The following is a 19,592-nucleotide window of genomic DNA, read 5'->3' as shown; positions in this document are numbered from 1 at the left end:
TTGAGATTTGGTTCTCTCCTTTCATCATGTGTTTCTAGAGATCCAACTCAGTTGTCAGGTTTACTAGGCAAGCATTCTACCTGCTATTTAGCCAATTCGGACTTCCCAATTAAGGAAAGAAGAGGGAAGCTTCCATTCATGACACATGTATGTCCACTAAACCCAGTGTTTACTTAATATCTGTAAGCCTACTTTAAGCTAGGCATTAGTCTAAGTAGTGGTGATACAGCAGTAAATAAAACAGCCCCAAACCTTTCTTCACAGAGTTGTATTAGCTCATTTTGAAAGGCATGCCCAAAGAATTTGCAATTTCTATATATTTGCCAAAATTACTGCTACAAGATATTCAGTTTATTTTAAAGGATTAGGTTAGGGGAGAAGGCTCAGTGGATAAGGTACCTTCTACAAGAGCATGAAGACCTATGTTCAGGTACTTAGCACCTATGTGAGACACATTATGACCTTTAGCTATAGCCACACAGCTTGAGAGAAAATGAAACCCTAATATATTGTAAAGTACAGCCATAAGAGAAAATAGTTTAAAGGGCCATCAAAAAACTACCACACAATTACCGTGATTCAGCAACTTCTAGCTATATCAGAAAGGAAACTAAATCAAGGACTTTAAACAGTTGCTGATGTCAGTGTTTTCTGCAACTTTATTCATAATAGCCAAGAGGTAAAAACAATCCCAGTGTCATTCAACAGGTAAATGAAAAACATGTGGTATACACACCCAACAGAATGACTTATTCAGCCATGCAAGCAAACCAAGTCAGGGCTTGGAGGGTGGCTGAGGTGGTAAAGTGTCTGCCATCCGAGCACAAGCACCCGATTAGATCTCTAGCATCCGTCTAACACCCCGGCTCAGTGACACAGATCTGTAACGCAAGCACTGGTGAGGCAGACAAAAGGAGCTGTAGTGCTCAGGTCCAGGGAGAGGCATTAGTTCAAAACGCAAGGCGAGAGTTGGAAATGGCTCCACGGTAAAGAACAGAGTCCAGCTCCTAGGAACCCTGGACCCCAGCTGAAGGGTGGGCGCTGTCTCTGACCTCTACTGCTACCTGCATTTCTATGTCCATGCCCACTCACCCATACACAGATTAAAAACAATAAAAGTAAGTTTTAAAAATACAATGTAGGGAGCAACCGAGGAAGATAACTGATGCTGACCTTGGTCTTTCCTCACATACATAAACACACACACAGCTGTAACATTCAAATGAATGAATGACCTTTAAAAATATGCTATGTAAAATAAGCCATAAAACCACTTAAGATCTACTGTCCAATTTGTATATATATTCAAAACTTTAAAGGAATACATTTTTAAGACCTTTGAAAGAAGGCATGACACCCTAAGGTCTGTTCTAATGTTGTACAAGATTAAATTATGTTTTTTTTTTAATACCAGCTATTTCTGTGGGAGATTTTATATATATATATTTTGTATACTGGTTAATAATTTAATAATTACCGATACTGCTCAACCTATTTAAACACAGAGTCCAAATATTCAATATTCATTATTCCATTATAAGAGTGGAACTAAAGGAAGCAGAAGCTAAAACAGTGATAAAAGATTTCTCCCGTGGAGTGTCATGACTCTGAATCAGAAGAAACACAACAGCAACAAGGAAACCATCAAAGACAGGAGGAGAAACAGTGCGTCCCTTTACCTTATTTATTTTCTCTTTTGGATGTGACAAGAGGTTTGGGAAGTGGGACAGGACGTCGCAGTTGAGAACCACCTGGGTCTGCTCATCAGTGCCAGTCACTATGTTCCCAACTGCTCTGAGTGCTGCAGTCTGAAGGGTGAATAAAACGTTTTAAACATGTTCATAATGAAACTGTTGTTTCTGTATTTTTCATTAGCTCTAACATTTATTCTATCCCTACAACAAAGCCATAAGCAAAACAAGCAATCACTTTTAAACAATAATTTCTTGTGGAAAATTATGGGACTCCACAGAAAACTTACTAGAAAAGCTTTTTAAATAGCGAAAACTAAAAATCATGAAGTCCCATCTTTAAAACAGTTCTTATTCATCACTAAACAGGTCCCACAGACTGTAATATTGTCCTGAATCAGCATGCCTTTGTGTCTACCATGTCATATATAGTCCTGCATTTAATATATTTAATGCCATTCTGGTCAGCATTTATTCTCATTAGGAAAACATTTGGTAAAAAAGGATGATGAGCAGAACGCACAATAACCCTCACAGAGCAGAGTCAAAAGGTATACAGTCAGACCATCCCCGAGTCAGAGTTAAGAGAGGCAGACTGAAGCCCTCAATGGAAAGAGCAGGGACGTGTAACAGGGCACGGTGAAGGAGGGCCTAAGCACTGACAGCAAGGATGGAGAACGGCCCAAGGAGGCAGCAGAAGGGGATGAGGGAGAACACAGGCATCAGATACGTACCACACTGTCTCCTAACGGGATACTAGAAAGCAATTTGTGGAGATCAGCAGTTTTATTTCTGTCTGGTTGAAATGACAATGGAAAACATACAGATCTATATACTCTGAGACACACGTAACTGAAATGCTGATGAATTAAGAAAACAAATCTGGGTTCAAGAGATGAGCTAGGGCACCCTTGAGTGCATGCTATTGGACTTAACTGAATAGATTGTAGAAGGCTGGTCATATAAATAATTTAATATGAAAAAAATTACAATACTTACTTGAACTTTGACTTCCTGGTGGCTGAGAAGGGGCACAAGGAAGGGTACAACCCCTGAATCAATAACCATCTGTATCTGCTCATTTCCTCCATCTGTCAAGTAGGACAATGCCCAAACAGTGTCTACAAGAATCTACAGAAAGGAAAAACAGGAAAAAGATATTCAAGGAGTTGTAACAGAAAAAGGTTTTGTTTTAACTTGGTGGTGAGGCATCATGTACTGATAGATATAAACCCGATCTTTCTCTCAGTGTCTACCTGAGATCACCACCCTTCATGAACATGAGACAGAAGTCTAGGATGCTTCTTTTCCAGTTTGACTTTATGTACCAGATAGATAAAAATAAAAATAATATTAGTCAATGATTTGTGTTCAACATTATTTGAAACATTTGCCATTAACAAGAGAAATACTTATTTGTGTTTTAAATAAAACTGATATAGGAAAAAATAAAATTAAATTAAAATAAAATAAAAATAAAAGGCTGGCAAGACAGTTTCACAAGCAAAGAGTTGGCAAACTAGCCTGGAAAGCTGAGTTCGACCCCTGAAGCCACACAGGTGGAAAGAGAAAACCGACTAGACAAAGTCATCCTTGGACCTCCACACAGGTGCAGAGCTCAGATGTAGACATAACACATAGACATAATAATAATGATGATTAAATACATTATTATACAATAATAAATAATAAACTGTTAAACAAGCAGTAAATTCTCCCTGGGTCCAAAAATTAGTTACTAAAATAACTATGATCTACTTCATATACAGTATGAGGCAAAACATTGTACTGCTTCAAGTCTAGAAGAACCTAGTAATAACCGCACATCCATTTTACTGGTTTGTAAGTATGTTCAGTGAAAGGATCTGCACATAGTGGAGTGCTTCCTCCCAGACCCCGGATTACCATTCTCAAACATCTATTTTCACAGAGAGATCTTTTATTAAGTGGGGAAGAAAAGTAAAGCAACTGGTTTCTAATTCGGGCAGCAAACATCCTTTCAGGTGTGACGGGTGCCTCTGTTAGAATGGGACAGGACACGGCTTGCTTTTATTGGGCATGCTAATTAGGGTGGCTTTTGAATTATGGACTTCAATACTGTGACAGTTGGACCTTGGTAATCAGCAGTAATAATGAGTCTAGCTCAAGAAAGTGTCCAAATAAAAGAACAGACGTTGGTGGCTACCTTTGGAGGTGTGATCCATGGTTTGCAAGGGAACAAGAAGAAGGGGAAGGCCTGCTGGCACTGTCTGCCATGCTTAGGCCTGCTGGAGCCCCTTCCTTCATGAGCAGTATAATGTTTCTGATTACTAAAAGTAAGTATGTTAAGAAATGACTTGGCACTTGACCTTGACATAGACCCTCAAATGAAAAGCAAGAAGCATCATCACGTGGTGCGGACTGTGGTAGCACACATCTACAACTGCCAATACTGAGGGGATGGAACCTGGAGAGCACAAGTAAAAGCCATCCTCAGCTACAGAGCAAGAGTGAGCAACCTAGGCTGCACAAGACTCCAAAACCCAAGTTAAGCCTCACCCTCATTCTTCTCCAGTTTTCAACTATGAGAACAAATCCAAACAGGGTAAGTGCTTATAGGATCTAAAAAACAGATTCTGAACACAAAACTGGTATGTGATCTTCCTTGTTGTCTTCTGAGGCAGAAGCACCACTCAACCTATTTGAAATCTGGAGACCTTTCTATTAAGAATCCAAATTAAAGGTATTTTGTGGCCCGAAAGTAAAAGCAGCTACTGAATTTACATATCTTCTAGGAAAGCATGTAAGTCAGAGACGTAAGACACACGTCATCTTCATCTTTAGCATTACTAAGAATTATGCTTACAATTTCAGATTATCTGTAAGAAGAAAATACTTAAATACTAGTTTGAATCTGGATTACACCAAGCATGGGATGAGGTGGAGAGTAAAGAGCAGAAAAGGAGGGAAGGGAAACAATTATGAACATGTCTGAGGCAGAAGCTGGGGGGGGGGGTGCTTTTCAGAGGAAAAAAATCAAAACAAATTCAAGAGCTGCATCAAAGGAAAGACTGGAAATATAATCTAAGTGTGGTGGTTTGACTAAGAATGGCCCATAGGTGCATATATTTAAACGCTTAGTCATCAGAAGTGGCACTACTTTCAAAGGATTAGAAGGAATGGCTTTGTTGGTGTAGGTGTAGCCTTGTTAAAGGAAATGTATCACTGAGGGTGGCCCCTTCTCTCTTCTTGCTCTGAGCATCTGGATGTAGAACTCTCAGTTATTTCTCTAACACCATGTCTGCTTGCATGCAGTGATGTTCCCTGCAAGGATGACAATGGAGTAAGTCGCTGAAACTGTAACCAGGCCCGAATCAAATGTTTCCATTGTATGAACTGCTGTGGTCATGGTGTCTCTACTCAGCAATACAACACCAACTAAGACACTAAGTAACAACAATAACAAAAAGACTGAAAGGAGCAGAGCCAAGGGACTTGCAGCCTTACAACAAAGCTGACATCTGTCTCAAGAGTTCCAGGAAAAAGAGTAGAAACAACTGTGCCCTACTGTGATAAGTTTTCTTAAAAAAAGAAAAAAGAGACCCTGAAAGGAACCACAGTTTAGCAAAGAATGCCTTCAGTGGCACTCAACATTTACAATTTCCCCAAGCACAGCTCTGTGAGAAGTGTGTGCATGTCTGTGTAAGTTATTATTTGTATTGTGGAAAACTTTTTCTAATCTTGGAGAGTCTGGCTGTGAATTAGATGCATAACAACTATGGTTAGAAACATTTTCTTGGTCTTTAGAAGATTACATAAGTTATAACAGTGGATTTTAACATGTAGGTATTATCATTAACTACAGGGACTGTTTCCAGACACAGAATTAGAACCGTAAGTTAGAATGGATATTTAGCCATGATCATAATATCGGGGAAGATCTGCAGTCCTGAATCTGCAAATACATGGTGAGAAATTAGAATGAACTGGACACAGGCAATCAACAAACACATGGACTCTGCCTAGCTGTGCTGAGGAAATATTTTGACATTAAGCTTTAAAATAACCAGTAGAGTCTGAGCTTCCTAGATGCTGAACTTGTACAGGGAAAAGATCTCCCCTGGAGCAGAACACAGGTGAGTGTGGGTTGGGCCAGACTCAGGAGAAGCCACTCTGCCTTCCTATGGCCTCAACATAGAACCTACCTAGATCATTTGTCCAGGTTCCCTAAACCCTCCCAAGGTGTCTGCGCTCAACTCTTAAGAGCTTGGTTTTGGCAACCCTGTAATTGAAGTTGCATAGTGCCTGTTCTTTGCCTTGGTCCTAGGCTGTGAGCAGAAAGCAGCCTCTGTTTTGAGAAGGCAGAAGTCAAGTACACATTTATTTGTACAATGCCTTGCTCAGGACTACATTTTACAAAATGCCTTGTTTCCTTTACTATTATTTTGGAAAGAAAAGTTTTATGAAAATTGTTTTAGTGTAAATTTAGAATACTTTCATTAATTACATACGGCATTATTTTGGAAAATTCTTGAGTTTTAACTCAAATGTTTGCCAATACCTTCCAAAGTAAGGTAATATTCAGAGACAATTGTTGAGATCAGCTTACTTGTAGGTATTTCTAGGATATTCACATTTTAAGATTCCTTATTAACAAACAGCTTTGTCCTATTTCTAACTAAAAACCATAACATCATTCTTTATATATTTTCATTATATTAACAAGCTTAGCTGCAAACAAATAAAATACTTTATTTACTACAAAAAAAACATAGTAGAGTTAGTGGAAAATGCAAAGATATTTCAAAAGGTGTATTTAGAGTTAAAATTTAAAATCCTTTGTTTGTATTAGGGGTTGAACACAGGGCAAGCACTTTATCACTGTGCAAAAATTTCCCTAGCAGAGTCCTCAATTAGCTTTCTAAATGAAAACAAGCCCTACAATTTATGTGAGCTATATCTAAAATAAGTAATAGAAAACTAAAAATAAAAGTAAAGGCATACCTATACCAAAGAAAGAAGAAAATAGAAAGTAAGTTACAAATCTGTTAAGAACAGTAGAATTTAGCTAAAACTTGATGCAAAAGACACTTTATTACATTAAATTAGTGAAAATGTAAGTTACAAACATTTGTTCACCAAACAACCCTTAATTGCCATTATAAAATATATAATATACAAGAAAAACAGTAGAAGTAACAGTACGAGAGGGAGGATTGTTCCATTCCTATCTTTCAGACATGGTGTTATGTAGCTGTAAATTCCTGACCCTCTTCCCTTTACCTCCCAGTGTTGCTATTACAAGTGTTAGCTACCAATGCTCAGCAATTAGGAAAGAGAACAAAATAACAAAAAGAAACAGCAGTCTGTTACAAATATCAATTCTCATGTGTTACACATATAAATGTATCTGTCACTTATCTATCCCAGAACCTTCTCTAAGCCTCACTCATTACCAGGCAAAACCCCATAGTTTTTAAACATAGGAGCCAAGATTGCAGATAAAATCCACACCAAGCTCTTGAGTTACCTACTCTCTAAAACCTCCATGTAGTCAAGATTTCAATACACTTCCTAGTGTTCCTCAAATGATGTTCAACCAGCAAGAAAACTATTCAAAACAACTCCATGACTTCAGACAGAAATACTGTCTCCTAGACTTTTTATAACTAAAAAGTGTTGACATTAACATGTGTGAATAAAAAATATGTTCCACATATTGTAAACAAGACAGACATCATTCTGTTTCCGACACTTTCCTTCTACTTGCAATGTAACAGTTGTTGTGTTTTGTTTTGAAACAAGCTCTCAACTCAAGCTGGCCTTGAATCCTGTTCCTTCTCACCTGACTCCCAAATGCTAGGATTACAGGTGCACACCACCACTCATGGCTCTTATAATGCTCACTTCAAATGCTACTTACTTCCTTGGTGATATTTGGCACGTTTGGTTAGACTTGTTTGGTGTGGTGTTTGAGACAGGCTTTTTTCTGGGTAGCCCTGGATGGGTGATTTTTTGTTAGTTTTAATTTGTCAAATAAAATTCTATGTGCTTCCATAGTGAGCACTTTGGTTATTTCTCTATTATATGCTCAAACCATATTGTGTGTTTGCAAAATCATGGCATAGGCCATGGATTTGGCTTCAATTCTGTCATGGCAATTATTCACTGTATGGCCATAGTGGCTTATAAAAACTTATCATTTTTCACATATTAATATAGAAACACGGCAGAAACATGGTCTTGAAAAAAAATCTAAAAAACCAAAACACTATAACAGTTCCCTCAAACTTGGGACAAGTTCTAAGACCCCACAAAAATGCCTAAGACTGTGTGTGTGTCTGTGTGTGTGTGTGTGTGTGTGTGTGGCATTTTTAGGGGGGTGTTCAAGACAAAGTTTCTCTGTGTAGCCCTAGCTGTCCTAGAACTCCCTCTGTAGACTAAGTTGGCCTCAAACTCAGAGATCCACCTGCCGCCTCCTGTGTGCTGAGATTAAAGGCGTGTGCCACCCCAACATGGCTATAGTGTTTTGTAATACATAGATATCTGTGATAGTTCAATTTATAAATTAGGCAGATCAAAACATTAATAATTGATAAAATAGAACAATTATAGCCATATACTATAAAATTATTTAAAACATTAGTAATTTATTGATATTTTTCATTTAAAATTTTAAGACTGTAGTTGACTACAGGTGACTGACACTTGTTGGGGTTGGTCTTGTGCGCTGTGTTTTCATATACTGAGTTCTGTGTCCCAAGATCAGACTGTAATCTGGACAGGACATAGGCATTGTATTGACCAAAGTGCATGTAAAGAATGCTCCCTGATGGGCCTAGAGAGATGGCTCAGGGGATAAGAGCACTGACTGCTCTTTCTAGAAGTCCTGAGTTCAATTCCCAGCAATGGCTCACAACCATCTATAATAGGATCCGATGCCCTGTTCTGGTGTGTCTGAACACCGTGATAGTGTACTCACACATTAAAAAAAAAAGAAAAAAAAAAAAGAAAAAATAGGAATGGCTGGGCGGTGGTGGTGTACACCTTTAATCCCAGCACTTGGGAGGCAGAGGCAGGCAGATTTCTGAGTTTGAGGCCAGCCTGGTCTACAAAGTGAGTTCCAGGACAGCCAGGGCTATACAGAGAAGTCCTGTCTCAAAAAAACCAAATTAAAAAAAAAAAAAAAGTTCCCCAATAACTTCTTATTTGTTAATAATATGCTTGAGCCTGTGACTGGACAGGAAAGAGAGGAAGGTGAGACTTGAGACTGAATAGGGGGACTCAAGTAGGGACCACAATGAGAAGGAACAAAAGGAGAAGGAGGTGGCCATTAGCTGGAGTGAACCCCGAGAATATGACCAAGAGAAGTTTGTTCTGAGGACAGACAACTATAGCAGATGCTGCCCAGCAGACACTATTTGGTAAGTAATGGAGCATTGGGTGGTTTAACACTGTGGAAGGGTTGGCATAGCTCAGAGCCTGCCAAGCAGAGTGTCAACAGCTTTATTAATAAATTATACTGCTTCTGTATCATGTTCTTGGGAGCAGAATGGACAAAAGAATGGGAAGAAAAACCCCTCAAAAAATTACTTCAATAGAAATTTTGGAAAGTGAAATCACATAGTGTCCTTAATCACTCTCAGGATCAAGAAATCTGCATCTCTACTGACAAAAAGATTAAAAACAGAAATTACATCAATCTGATTTAAACTTACTCTCATTCTCCAACTCCACCTCTATGTATACAAGTGTGCATGTGCGCGTACACACACACACACACACACACACACACACACACACTCAAAGAGAAAATATACTCTAGCACTCATTTATAAAACCCTTGTAGTCCCCATCAAGAGTCAACTCCCACAATGACACCACGTTACTCACATTTATGTCCGTGTGGTAGATGAGCACACACAGAGCTGGCAAAATCTGAGGAAAGAAGATAAAAAGTAAAACTAGAGTTGACGGACACATCCTTGTAAAAACAAACTATAACACAGAAAGCAGTAATTACTTAAAACAAAATGTGAACGTTTTAAATTTTTTATTAATTTTAAAATATTAAAACATTTTTAATATTTCTAAGAAGAATAGAAATTAATAAACTCAGTCTGAAAAACCAAAAAGCATATTTATTTCAAATGTCTAATTAAAAGAGCTAAATAAATCCGACAGGGACTAATATTAAGAGAAATTCAATTACTTCCAGAAACATCCTTTATGAGGTAATGTCAGGGAGCGGAATGGAGACGTCAGCCACAAGCACACACTGTGGATAGTTCAGAGAAATTACTATTCACAGTTACCATCATCTAAATCTGCACTCAATAAGCTGCTTGAGTGAAATAACTTTAGTCAAGAAAATTACAACCACTACAAGGGAACGAACAGGCTTGTTGACCCAAGGTCCTAAAAGACCTTTCATAAATTTACAGCAAATGAAAACTGCCTCCCTCCTAGGGACTCATACTACTATCACTGTGGTAACGAAAGGTGCAAACCCTGGATAAAGACACAGATTTACTCACTCCACAGTCAAGTAAATTAAGGTTTTACAGGATTTTAAAGAATTTAACATACACCACATTTCTAAGAACATCAGTTTTGCCAGAGATCAATGAGCTGAATGCAGTCACTCAAATTATTTGCTTATTTCTTATAAGCAAATAATATGAGTATAAGAAATCCACAAAGCAGTAATGAAAACTGGCTTCTTCCCTTTTATAAATTTTTCTCTTCCCAAAATGTCATTAAAAAATAAGCGTTAGAATGGACAGACAACCTTTTACTACTGAACAGCACTCAACTTTATGGTGTGTTATATTTAAAAACAGAAGAACCTTCATACTTTCAACAAAAACAGAATGTTCATTATATTCCCTGTGCAAGAATACCTAGAGCATAAACAGGGAAACCAACCATCTCGCCTTACAATTCTGCATTTACCTCCTGAACTGTCTCCATAGGCGGTGGGGGGTCTTTATTCCTGCAGAGATTGACAATGACCCATGTGACGTTCCGAAGGAAGGTGATGGGAATGGAGGGGTTGATGAAGGACAGAAGAGGTTTGACAACTCCCAGTGATATGACATAATCTCTACATTGAGGACCATCACCTACAGAAATGAAAATTGTATTTAAAAAAAAAATCACAGTCAGGATGAGAAAGTCTGAAATGTGTGCAATGGCTCATGTTGGGACACTGATGCCCTATGTTTCCTCACCAGGCAGACATCAAGCGTTGCTTCCCATGGTTTTGATTTGGGGAACAGAAATTTAACCACTACTGACACAAATGATATATCCTTTTGTGCCTTTTACATTTAAGTGCCATTTAGAAGTTTATGAATACAGTCAACTCACATGAAATTCAGAGGAAACATAGTGTGTAATGGCTATGCCAATGTGGGAAAAAAGTTAATTTAAGATTGTCAACTAAAGCCTTTCAAACCTGAATTCAACTTACCTATAATGTTTCCTAAAGCCCACACCGCTTGTTCACAAACATTCTGATGTGGGGAATGGAGGAGTCGCAGAAAAAGTGGTACTGCATCTGTATGTAAGAAAAACTGGGTTATCTAATGTATCCACAGATTTCAACCCAAGTAAGTTAATAAAATAGTCAAGAGTCAGATACACATTACAATTTGCCCAATTACAGTTCACTGCACAAATTTGGCATGGATATGTAAAAATAAGTAGTATCAGTACTTTTAACTTGGTGATATTTGAGCAATAGAGCATCAAACAGAATCTAAAGGAGGCTACTATGTCATTAACTTAAAAAAAAAAAAAAAAAGAGTGCAAAATCTTCCCTGTAATTGATTTTTAAAAAGTTCCTATCCCAAACATGTATTCTTAAAGCATAATACTTACTTTGAATGTAATTCCAATGCCTAAGACAAGATTAACCAGGACCAATTAATCAGATTTACCAAACAATTTAAAGCAATCGTATTTATTATTTGTTCTATCGTTACTTTTTTATATATATGGGTGTTTTGCCTACATGTATATGTCTGGGCACTACAAGTGCCTGGAGGCCAGAAGAGGGTGTCTAGTTTCCTAAAACTATAGTTAGAGATGGCCGTGAGCTCATGTGTATACTGGGAATGGAACCTGCTTCTCTGGAAAAGCAGCCAATGTTCTCAACTGTGGAGCCATCTCTCTAGTCCCTAACTTTGTTACTCTGTTACCTTATACTCACCTTCAGCATAAGTTAACTTTTTCTTAAACTTCTACTCTGTACTAGCTCTAGATTATTTAGCTTTACCAGTACACTAGATACTTAACTTGATCTTTTTATTACAAATAATTTCATACTTTAACAGAATGTATCACTGTAAGTCATGACAGTCAATGTTACAATCCAGCTTTCCATGTTCATCATTCCACAAAGAGCTCTCCTATCGCTAGCAATCAACATCCATTTACTCTTCTGTTACTTGGATCCCCAAATCCAGGCAATCATTAAAAAGCCTGCCTTTTCTATGCGTGGACTTGTCTAGTCTGGACATTTCAGAGAAATGAAATCACACTGCATGTGATTTTTTTTTTTTTTTTTTAGTATCTGGCTTCCTTCACTTTTGTAACTTTCAAGTTCATCTATTTCATGGCTATCATTGCTTTATTCTTCTAGATTGTTAAATAATATTCAGTTCCATACATTTTTATTGACCCACTAATAGTGAACTAGAGAAACTATGACCGGATGCTCTGTGAACCTCGTACACACACTTTCTCTCCCACTTCAACTAGGAGTAGAACTGTGGACACTTGGCTAACTCGAGCATAACTTTAAAAAACTAATATTCAAGGCATTTTTTATTTCCATTGCTGATAAATTCAGTTTAAAATGTCAATGATAAAAATAAAGTGCTATATAGTTAACTTTACCTCCTAATTCTATTAAAAACTTGTTCACTACTACAGCACCTTGTAAAAGTTTTTAAGAGCCGTAGTAACTTCAGTCACAAAATTATAGTCACTCACTTGAAATAAGCAAGGTGTAGGGTACACGCCTTTAATCCCAGCACTCAGAAGGCAGAGACAAGGTGATCTCTGAATTTAAGGCCAGCCTGGTTTATATAACAAGTTTCGGATCAGCCAATGCTACACAGTAAGGACTTGTCTTACAATTAAAAAAAAATTAACCACTGTATGTGAGCCAGGTGTACAGCACACCTGTGAGTCCAGCACTCAGGATGCTGAAGCAGGAGTAGCCCAAGTTTAAGGTAAGGCTGAAACTACACAGGAAGCTCAAAAACCAGATCTGGTTACACAGCAAGTCCGTACCCACGAAGCCCTGCTCCAAAACAACTACATGCTGTAACATGGAAGACCTAGCCTACTCAGCATACTTAGAAGGTACTAAAACCAAGACATTTCAAGTCCTGTTACTAGGATACTATCTCTACAGCAAGAAAAATAAAAAGTCTATTCTCTATTTTGTTCCAAAATTACAATTATTTTGTAACAGTTTAATAATACCGAAAAGATAAAAAAAATAATTAAAATAACAAAAATTTATACCCACTTCAAAATATTCTAAGGTAAAATTCAGTTATTGGTATAAAAACTATTGTAAGCATATTTAAGAAAAAGATTTGACTTACTAGACTGTACAACAGCTTGAGTCTGTGCAGAAGTTCCTGATGCTATATTAGTTAGTGCCCAAGCAGCTTCAAACTGTAATGAAGGACTGTTAAGAAAACAAAACAAAACAAAACAAAACTCTTTGTAAGACATGTAAGCACCACTGTAACTTGTGAGCCTCAACCACCTTACCTGGTCCTTGAATTTCAGTTTGCTCTATCCACCAGCTGCACATATCTACCTCAGCATCTGACTGCTTCTCCAAGCCAGGCACTGCGAACTGCCTTCTTTATGCCCACTGAGAAGGGCAGCAATAAGACAAACATCTCTTGACTCGTCCTTGCTCATAGTCATATGATGAACAAATCATGACTTTATGTCCTGAATTTTCCTTGCACTTATAGAGTAACCCACTACCACTGTATAGCCAAAGCCCTTACAATCTCACTTTAATCGCAGCTACAGACTCCGGACTAGTCTTAAAACTGGGACCCACCAGAGTCCACTACACCATATGGGGTATATTACAAACTGTTTCATTACAAGCCTGCATAATTCCTCAGATAAAGCATTATAATTTGAGTCAGTCATGGAAGATCTAACAAAAAGAGTAAAAAGTGAGCTTGCTTTCCTAAACTGGATTTTAAGAGGCAGGCCCTGACAAGCTACACTAAAAGGGCTATCGTAGGTGGAATGATGTACATATGATTAAGACAGGTAAGAAAGCTAAGGATCACAAACTAAAACTGTGTACATAAATGCTAGAGGGCAGAAGCACAGGCCATCTCACAAGGCACGCTACGGAACTGAGAACTCATTCGACTGAGAAGGGAAGTAAAGCCAGGGCTGCTAACACTCCTTAATCCCAGCATTTGGCAGGTAGATCTTTATGAGTTAGAGGGTAGCCTAGTCTATATAGTGAATTCTAGGCCAGCCAGGGATACACAGTAAGAACCCTGTCTCCAGAAAAAAAGAGAGGGTGGGGTACCACAAGAGAGAAAGATAGAAAAAAGGAAAAATGGAAAAAATAAAAGGGTAAACTTTTTGATATGAAGGAAGTGAGGGATGGCCTGAGCTACAGAGCAGATTCAAAGTGGCCCACCCAGTTTAACGACTGAGACCACATCTCAAAAGCAAAAGCAAAAGCAAAAGCAATGGCAGTCCAGTGTCGGAATACCTGCCTGTCCTGTGAGGATCCAGGAGTGGGATGAGAAGGTAGGGATTGGAGTCAGTCAATGGCATGCGAAATGGAAAAAAGGGTTGTTAAAGACTCGTAGGGGGGGGCTGGAGAGATGACTCAGAGGTTAAGAGCACTGACTGCTCTTCCGAAGGTCCTGAGTTGAAATCCCAGCAACCACATGGCTCACAACCATCCGTAATGAGATCTGACAACCTCTTCTGGAGTGTCTGAAGACAGCTACAGTGTACTTACATATAATAAATAAATAAAATTAAGAAAAAAAAGACTGGTATAGGAAAAATCTATTAAAAAGTAACATAGATAGATGGAAGAATAAAATGGCTTACTGAAGGAGACAGACAGATAGCCAGCAAAAATCTAAAATGAGCTGAAAACTAGGAATAATAATAATAAAAAATCTGTCTAAATAAACACGGAAGAAGTAAGGAAAACAAATGAGCAGATATAGCAGCAGTGTGAAACAGAAAACGAAATAGACAAGAGCTGACACCATCAATCCCGGCAGAAGGCAGGGAATGGAAGGCAGGCTGGGAGCTAGGGACATTAAAAGGATGGTGAGGGAGGTAGTGACAGATGCTATGTACTACTACAAGCTGAAAGTCGGAAGTATAAATAAGCCGTTAAGGAGTGTTTACAAAATACTAGAAATGGGGGCCATGAACAGGAAAATGTGAAGATACAAAAACTTAAGTTGTGGGGCCAAGGTAAGTCTTCCAAAACTCATGTGAAAAAAGAACAAGTAAGATATAAAATCAGAATGAAGCAAATAAACAATACAGAATATTTTGTACAAACCATGTACATTTCCTCACAACCACCTAATTTTTGCAGATGTCTGAGGCTCAAAAATCAGTTGTGTTCTGGTCAATACCAAGTCTAGATTTAGACCAGGGTCTATATGGCTATAAGTCTAACATAATCCTTTACACTGCTAACATAGCTTTCCAAGAGGAATCACAAAGCTGTTATCTAAAGCACTGGCAATTTTCTATTCATACCACATCTTGGGTGATGGTTCTAAAATTATTGTTAAGTTGTTTATATTTTGTCCTATTTTTTGTTTCACAGACAAATTCACACAAACAAATCTATCTCAAAGACTGTAAAGAACAGACAGGAGTGGGAGGAACAGAACTGGAAACCAAAACCAAAAAGGAGTCTTAGTGGTAGATGAAAGAAGAAATTTAATCTTTTAAATAGCTAGAACAAGATTTATCTTTACTCAAATAAACTCTGATAAGAAAACAATATAGCAGATTTTAAGATATTAAGTACATTTTAATGAAAATATTTCTTGATCCCAAAGAGACTTAAGATTTTCCAGCAAAGTTAGTAATACCTCCTAAGATCACTTAAGACTATATACTTAGCTTACTATCTTACCATGGACTCAACCTGTTTAAATTTAACTTACTTTTAAGAAAACAATATAACCTTACCATGTCTTTGATTTTCCATGCAATCAACTTCTTCCATACCCTTTCCATTCATTCATTCATTCTCCCCCCCACCCCCAGTATCCACCATAAATGTTAAAGTGACTTCTTCCTTTGCAGACCTGTTAAAGATTTCTGTAGACAATTCCTCACCCCCTTCCCAATGCCTGTGTTCTGTGCTATTCAATCAATATAAAGCAAAGCCCTTTGTTAGGGACAGACACAGAACATGGACAGACCCAGACATTCAGACACATATAGACCAGACAGGCAGCAGGGACAACCAGACACACACACCAGGCAGCCTACATATAAGCCAGACCACAATGTATGGATGGAAGACAGAGATAGAATAATGGAAAGACCAAGATTGGGCTCACTCTTGGTCCAACTAATCTAAAGGAAGTACCTCTGCTTTCATCCCAGAAAGCACATTTCCTGAGGTTGTCTTGAATGCACTAACAGGCACAGATAAGGTCTAGAGGCAGAGGGAGGACTGCAGCTACCAGAGAAGCATACGTGTTCTTAAATACATAGTCCTCAATGGCAAACCCTTATGGACGACTATTTTTATTTAATCTACTAAAAATTCCTTGGGCATTCAGCAAAATATTTCATTACAGTATATATGTTCTAGATGTAAAGATAGTATTAATTTAAAAAAGTTTTAGATTTCAAACCAAGTTAATTTAAACTAAGAGAGTTTAATGGGCATCCCTGTGAGATGTCTATACATAAACGGAAAGGGGACAGTCCCCTTCTCTTCTAGGTAAGCAGAGCGCCCTCACATGATATGGGATAAATAACCACGGCTAGAGTGCTATTGAAGACTGGCCAAAGGGTCAATGATCACCTGGACTATTCCCAGGGTAAGGACAAACCACATGGTTCTGGAAACCATTCATGCTGACTAGTCATGAGGCTACTCTATATATAGACTCATAGGCAAATGGTGATTCAAATACTATTTGTGATGTTTAAATACCATGACGGGGACGAAAACTGCACTGAAATATAAGGATATATAGCTCAGTGCAGTGAACCTACTTTGAATGCGCAAGGGATGAGTTTGATCTATAACACCTCAAAAATAAAACAAATCCAAGCTTAGTAAATGCAAAACACCATCAAACCCTTTGGAAAAATATTAATTTTAAATTTTAAGTTAACTGAAGAAAGCGAGTGAGGCAAATTCAAACTTACTTATCATCCCTTTCTAGACATTTTACTAGAATTGGTAAAATCCCAGATTTTATTAGGTCATCAATTGGTGGATTTCTGTCACTGGATAATAGTTTCCTACAAAAAAAGAAAAAAGAAAAGAAAAAAAAATTAAACGCTCTTGCTCCCACACTATGAACATAAGCATACCACACTACCCCACGTCTACACAGTAAGTAAGCTATGGCATCCAAGCGAGGGACAGATCATCTCTTACCTTGCTGCCTGCACAGCACTCAACTGGACTACGGGATTATCACTTGTGGCATTCTGCAACAGCAAGTGTATATGTATTTCAGACATTTAAAATAAAAAGAAACTATTCCAAAACATTTCAGAATGACAGTATTAAATTAATGACATACCTGTAATATAGCTTCTAGTGTTACATTTTGCTTAAAAAAGAAAGAAAGATAGTTCAGCAGAGAATATTAACAAAACGATTTACTAGTCTATCTGGTAATAATTTAACATGCCTTATTACTATTATTATTAATTTTTTTCTTAAATTTAAAATAACACTCCCCTGGTTGTAACAAAAATATTTAGAGGCACATCATAAGCACACAGGTAACTAACTTACTGCTTTAAAATCAGCATCAACATCTGAGTCTTCTAAGCTTTCTTCTTGGGGAACGTTTCTCTTCTTCAGTAAGTGTTCATCTCTTTTGTTCTGAAAGACAATCAATGAAAGCTTAAGGACTCATGGAGGCTGCTGTTAAAATGAAGCTGTCTTTGATGCCAGTATTATCAGTGGCCTGGTTTAACTCCACCGCCTGTGTCATCTACCCCCCAGCGCACTAAGCACCACCTGTTCTGATCACCACTGTGAGGGTTTACCGGGGGTACAGTACTATGCATCAAGCAGTTTCTACCTACCTACTGCTGAGAGCTGCCTGAAGTTATTAAGAATACAGTAAGAACAGCTTAAGGTTACATTGCAATGCCTCACTGCACGTTGCTATAAGATAAATGTCACTTAAATTAGCACTACTTCATACTAAAGGTTTATTTATCTTCTACTACCACTATCACCAGCATCATCAGTACTATGGGGCATGAACCACAGAGCACATATGGAAGAGGTCAGAGGAAATCATTGGGAATCTGGCTCTCTCCTCCAGTTCTGAGATCCAGGTAGTCAGACTTGTGCCTCCGGTAGCTACCAGTATGCTTACTGCCTGACCATCTTGCCAGCCCAGATTAAACTCTTGGTATATGAATTTCACCAACAAGAATTCTTCCCATCTTCCATTCTATGGAACCCAAATTGTTCAGAATGTTAATTATGCTATCTCAAGTATTATTTAAAAGCAAGTTACTTTTCAAATTAAAATTTGAATATACAGCCGGGCGTGGTGGCGCACGCCTGTAATCCCAGCACTTGGGAGGCAGAGGCAGGGCGGATTTCTGAGTTCGAGGCCAGCCTGGTCTACAGAGTGAGTTCCAGGACAGCCACGACTACACAGAGAAACCCTGTCTCGAAAAAGAAAAAAGAAAAAAAAAAAAAAAAGAATATACTTCTGTGGTACAAATATTGTGAATATATTTGACTACAGCAGTTATTAAAGAGGCCTCAATATTCATGGCAAAATTAGGATCAAAACACGAGGAAAACTGCACACACATTTTGCAACTTTTGTGTATAAGCCAGCACATTTAAACACAATGATATCTATATAGTCATTAGTACATTCTCACTTTTATAGCATCATTCTTTCTTAGTAACTACACAAATAACCAACATTAGTTAGACCCTAAACTACCATCAATATCAATAAAAAACCATCAATATTTCATAGATGGCAAAGCCACTGATATTTATATACCCAAGTGGCCTCACACAGAATACACACTAACATACAGTGAAAAGAAAATGGTAGATGGCGCTGTTTGACTTTTGTTATGAGATAGTTACCAGGGACTGAACCTAGGGCTAGGCAAATACCCTACCACTAAGCCATACATGTAGCCTTCAGATGGCATTCTTGGCCAACTGACAAAATATACAACCAGTAGTAAAAGACAAATTAGCTCTGTGAGCTCCCTAGTCTGCTATAGGGAAAAACAATATCCCTTTGGCACTGCTTGTGAAAAGAAAAAAAAAAAAAAATCAAACAAACCCTAATCTACCATTGGGAAGATTAAAAAAAAAAGTCTGTCTGTATGCTTCAAAGATACAGTCATTATCAATGAGAAAGACTGGAGAAGAGTTACATTAAAAAAAAAAAAAAAAAAAAAAAAAAACTGCTGGCCCTATCTTGGATAGGTTCTTTTTGACTTACACTTTGAAAATTCCAAGTTGACTCTATTGAAATGTGAGTTGATACACTAAAGGCAATAAAAAACCTCACTATTGACTACAGCTAGTATTAAGAAAAATGTACGTGTGTAACATATAAATAGGAAACAAAGCAAATATGGAAAATGCTAACAATCTAAAGAAACTATGTGCCACAA

At 37.8% G+C, this 19,592-nt stretch overlaps 1 protein-coding gene across 3 annotated transcripts in view; it reads right to left on the bottom strand.

The window, feature by feature from the left end:
- Kpna3 (karyopherin subunit alpha 3) overlaps positions 1-19,592 on the bottom strand; it is a 69,100-nt gene that overhangs the window by 5,720 nt on the left and 43,788 nt on the right. For all 3 annotated transcript variants that reach the window (XM_052191254.1, XM_052191257.1, XM_052191256.1), the window contains 10 exons: positions 17,716-17,805; positions 17,498-17,527; positions 17,350-17,402; positions 17,115-17,210; positions 13,295-13,380; positions 11,146-11,232; positions 10,626-10,795; positions 9,564-9,608; positions 2,691-2,822; positions 1,680-1,808 (listed from right to left, as the gene is read on the bottom strand). In XM_052191254.1, coding sequence (XP_052047214.1) covers positions 1,680-1,808; positions 2,691-2,822; positions 9,564-9,608; positions 10,626-10,795; positions 11,146-11,232; positions 13,295-13,380; positions 17,115-17,210; positions 17,350-17,402; positions 17,498-17,527; positions 17,716-17,805 — 918 coding nt within the window. The remainder of the gene's footprint in view (positions 1-1,679; positions 1,809-2,690; positions 2,823-9,563; positions 9,609-10,625; positions 10,796-11,145; positions 11,233-13,294; positions 13,381-17,114; positions 17,211-17,349; positions 17,403-17,497; positions 17,528-17,715; positions 17,806-19,592) is intronic.

This window comes from Apodemus sylvaticus, chromosome 8 (assembly GCF_947179515.1).
Source record: "Apodemus sylvaticus chromosome 8, mApoSyl1.1, whole genome shotgun sequence".
Taxonomy (NCBI): domain Eukaryota; kingdom Metazoa; phylum Chordata; class Mammalia; order Rodentia; family Muridae; genus Apodemus; species Apodemus sylvaticus.
This window is presented reverse-complemented; position numbering and strand designations above follow the sequence as displayed.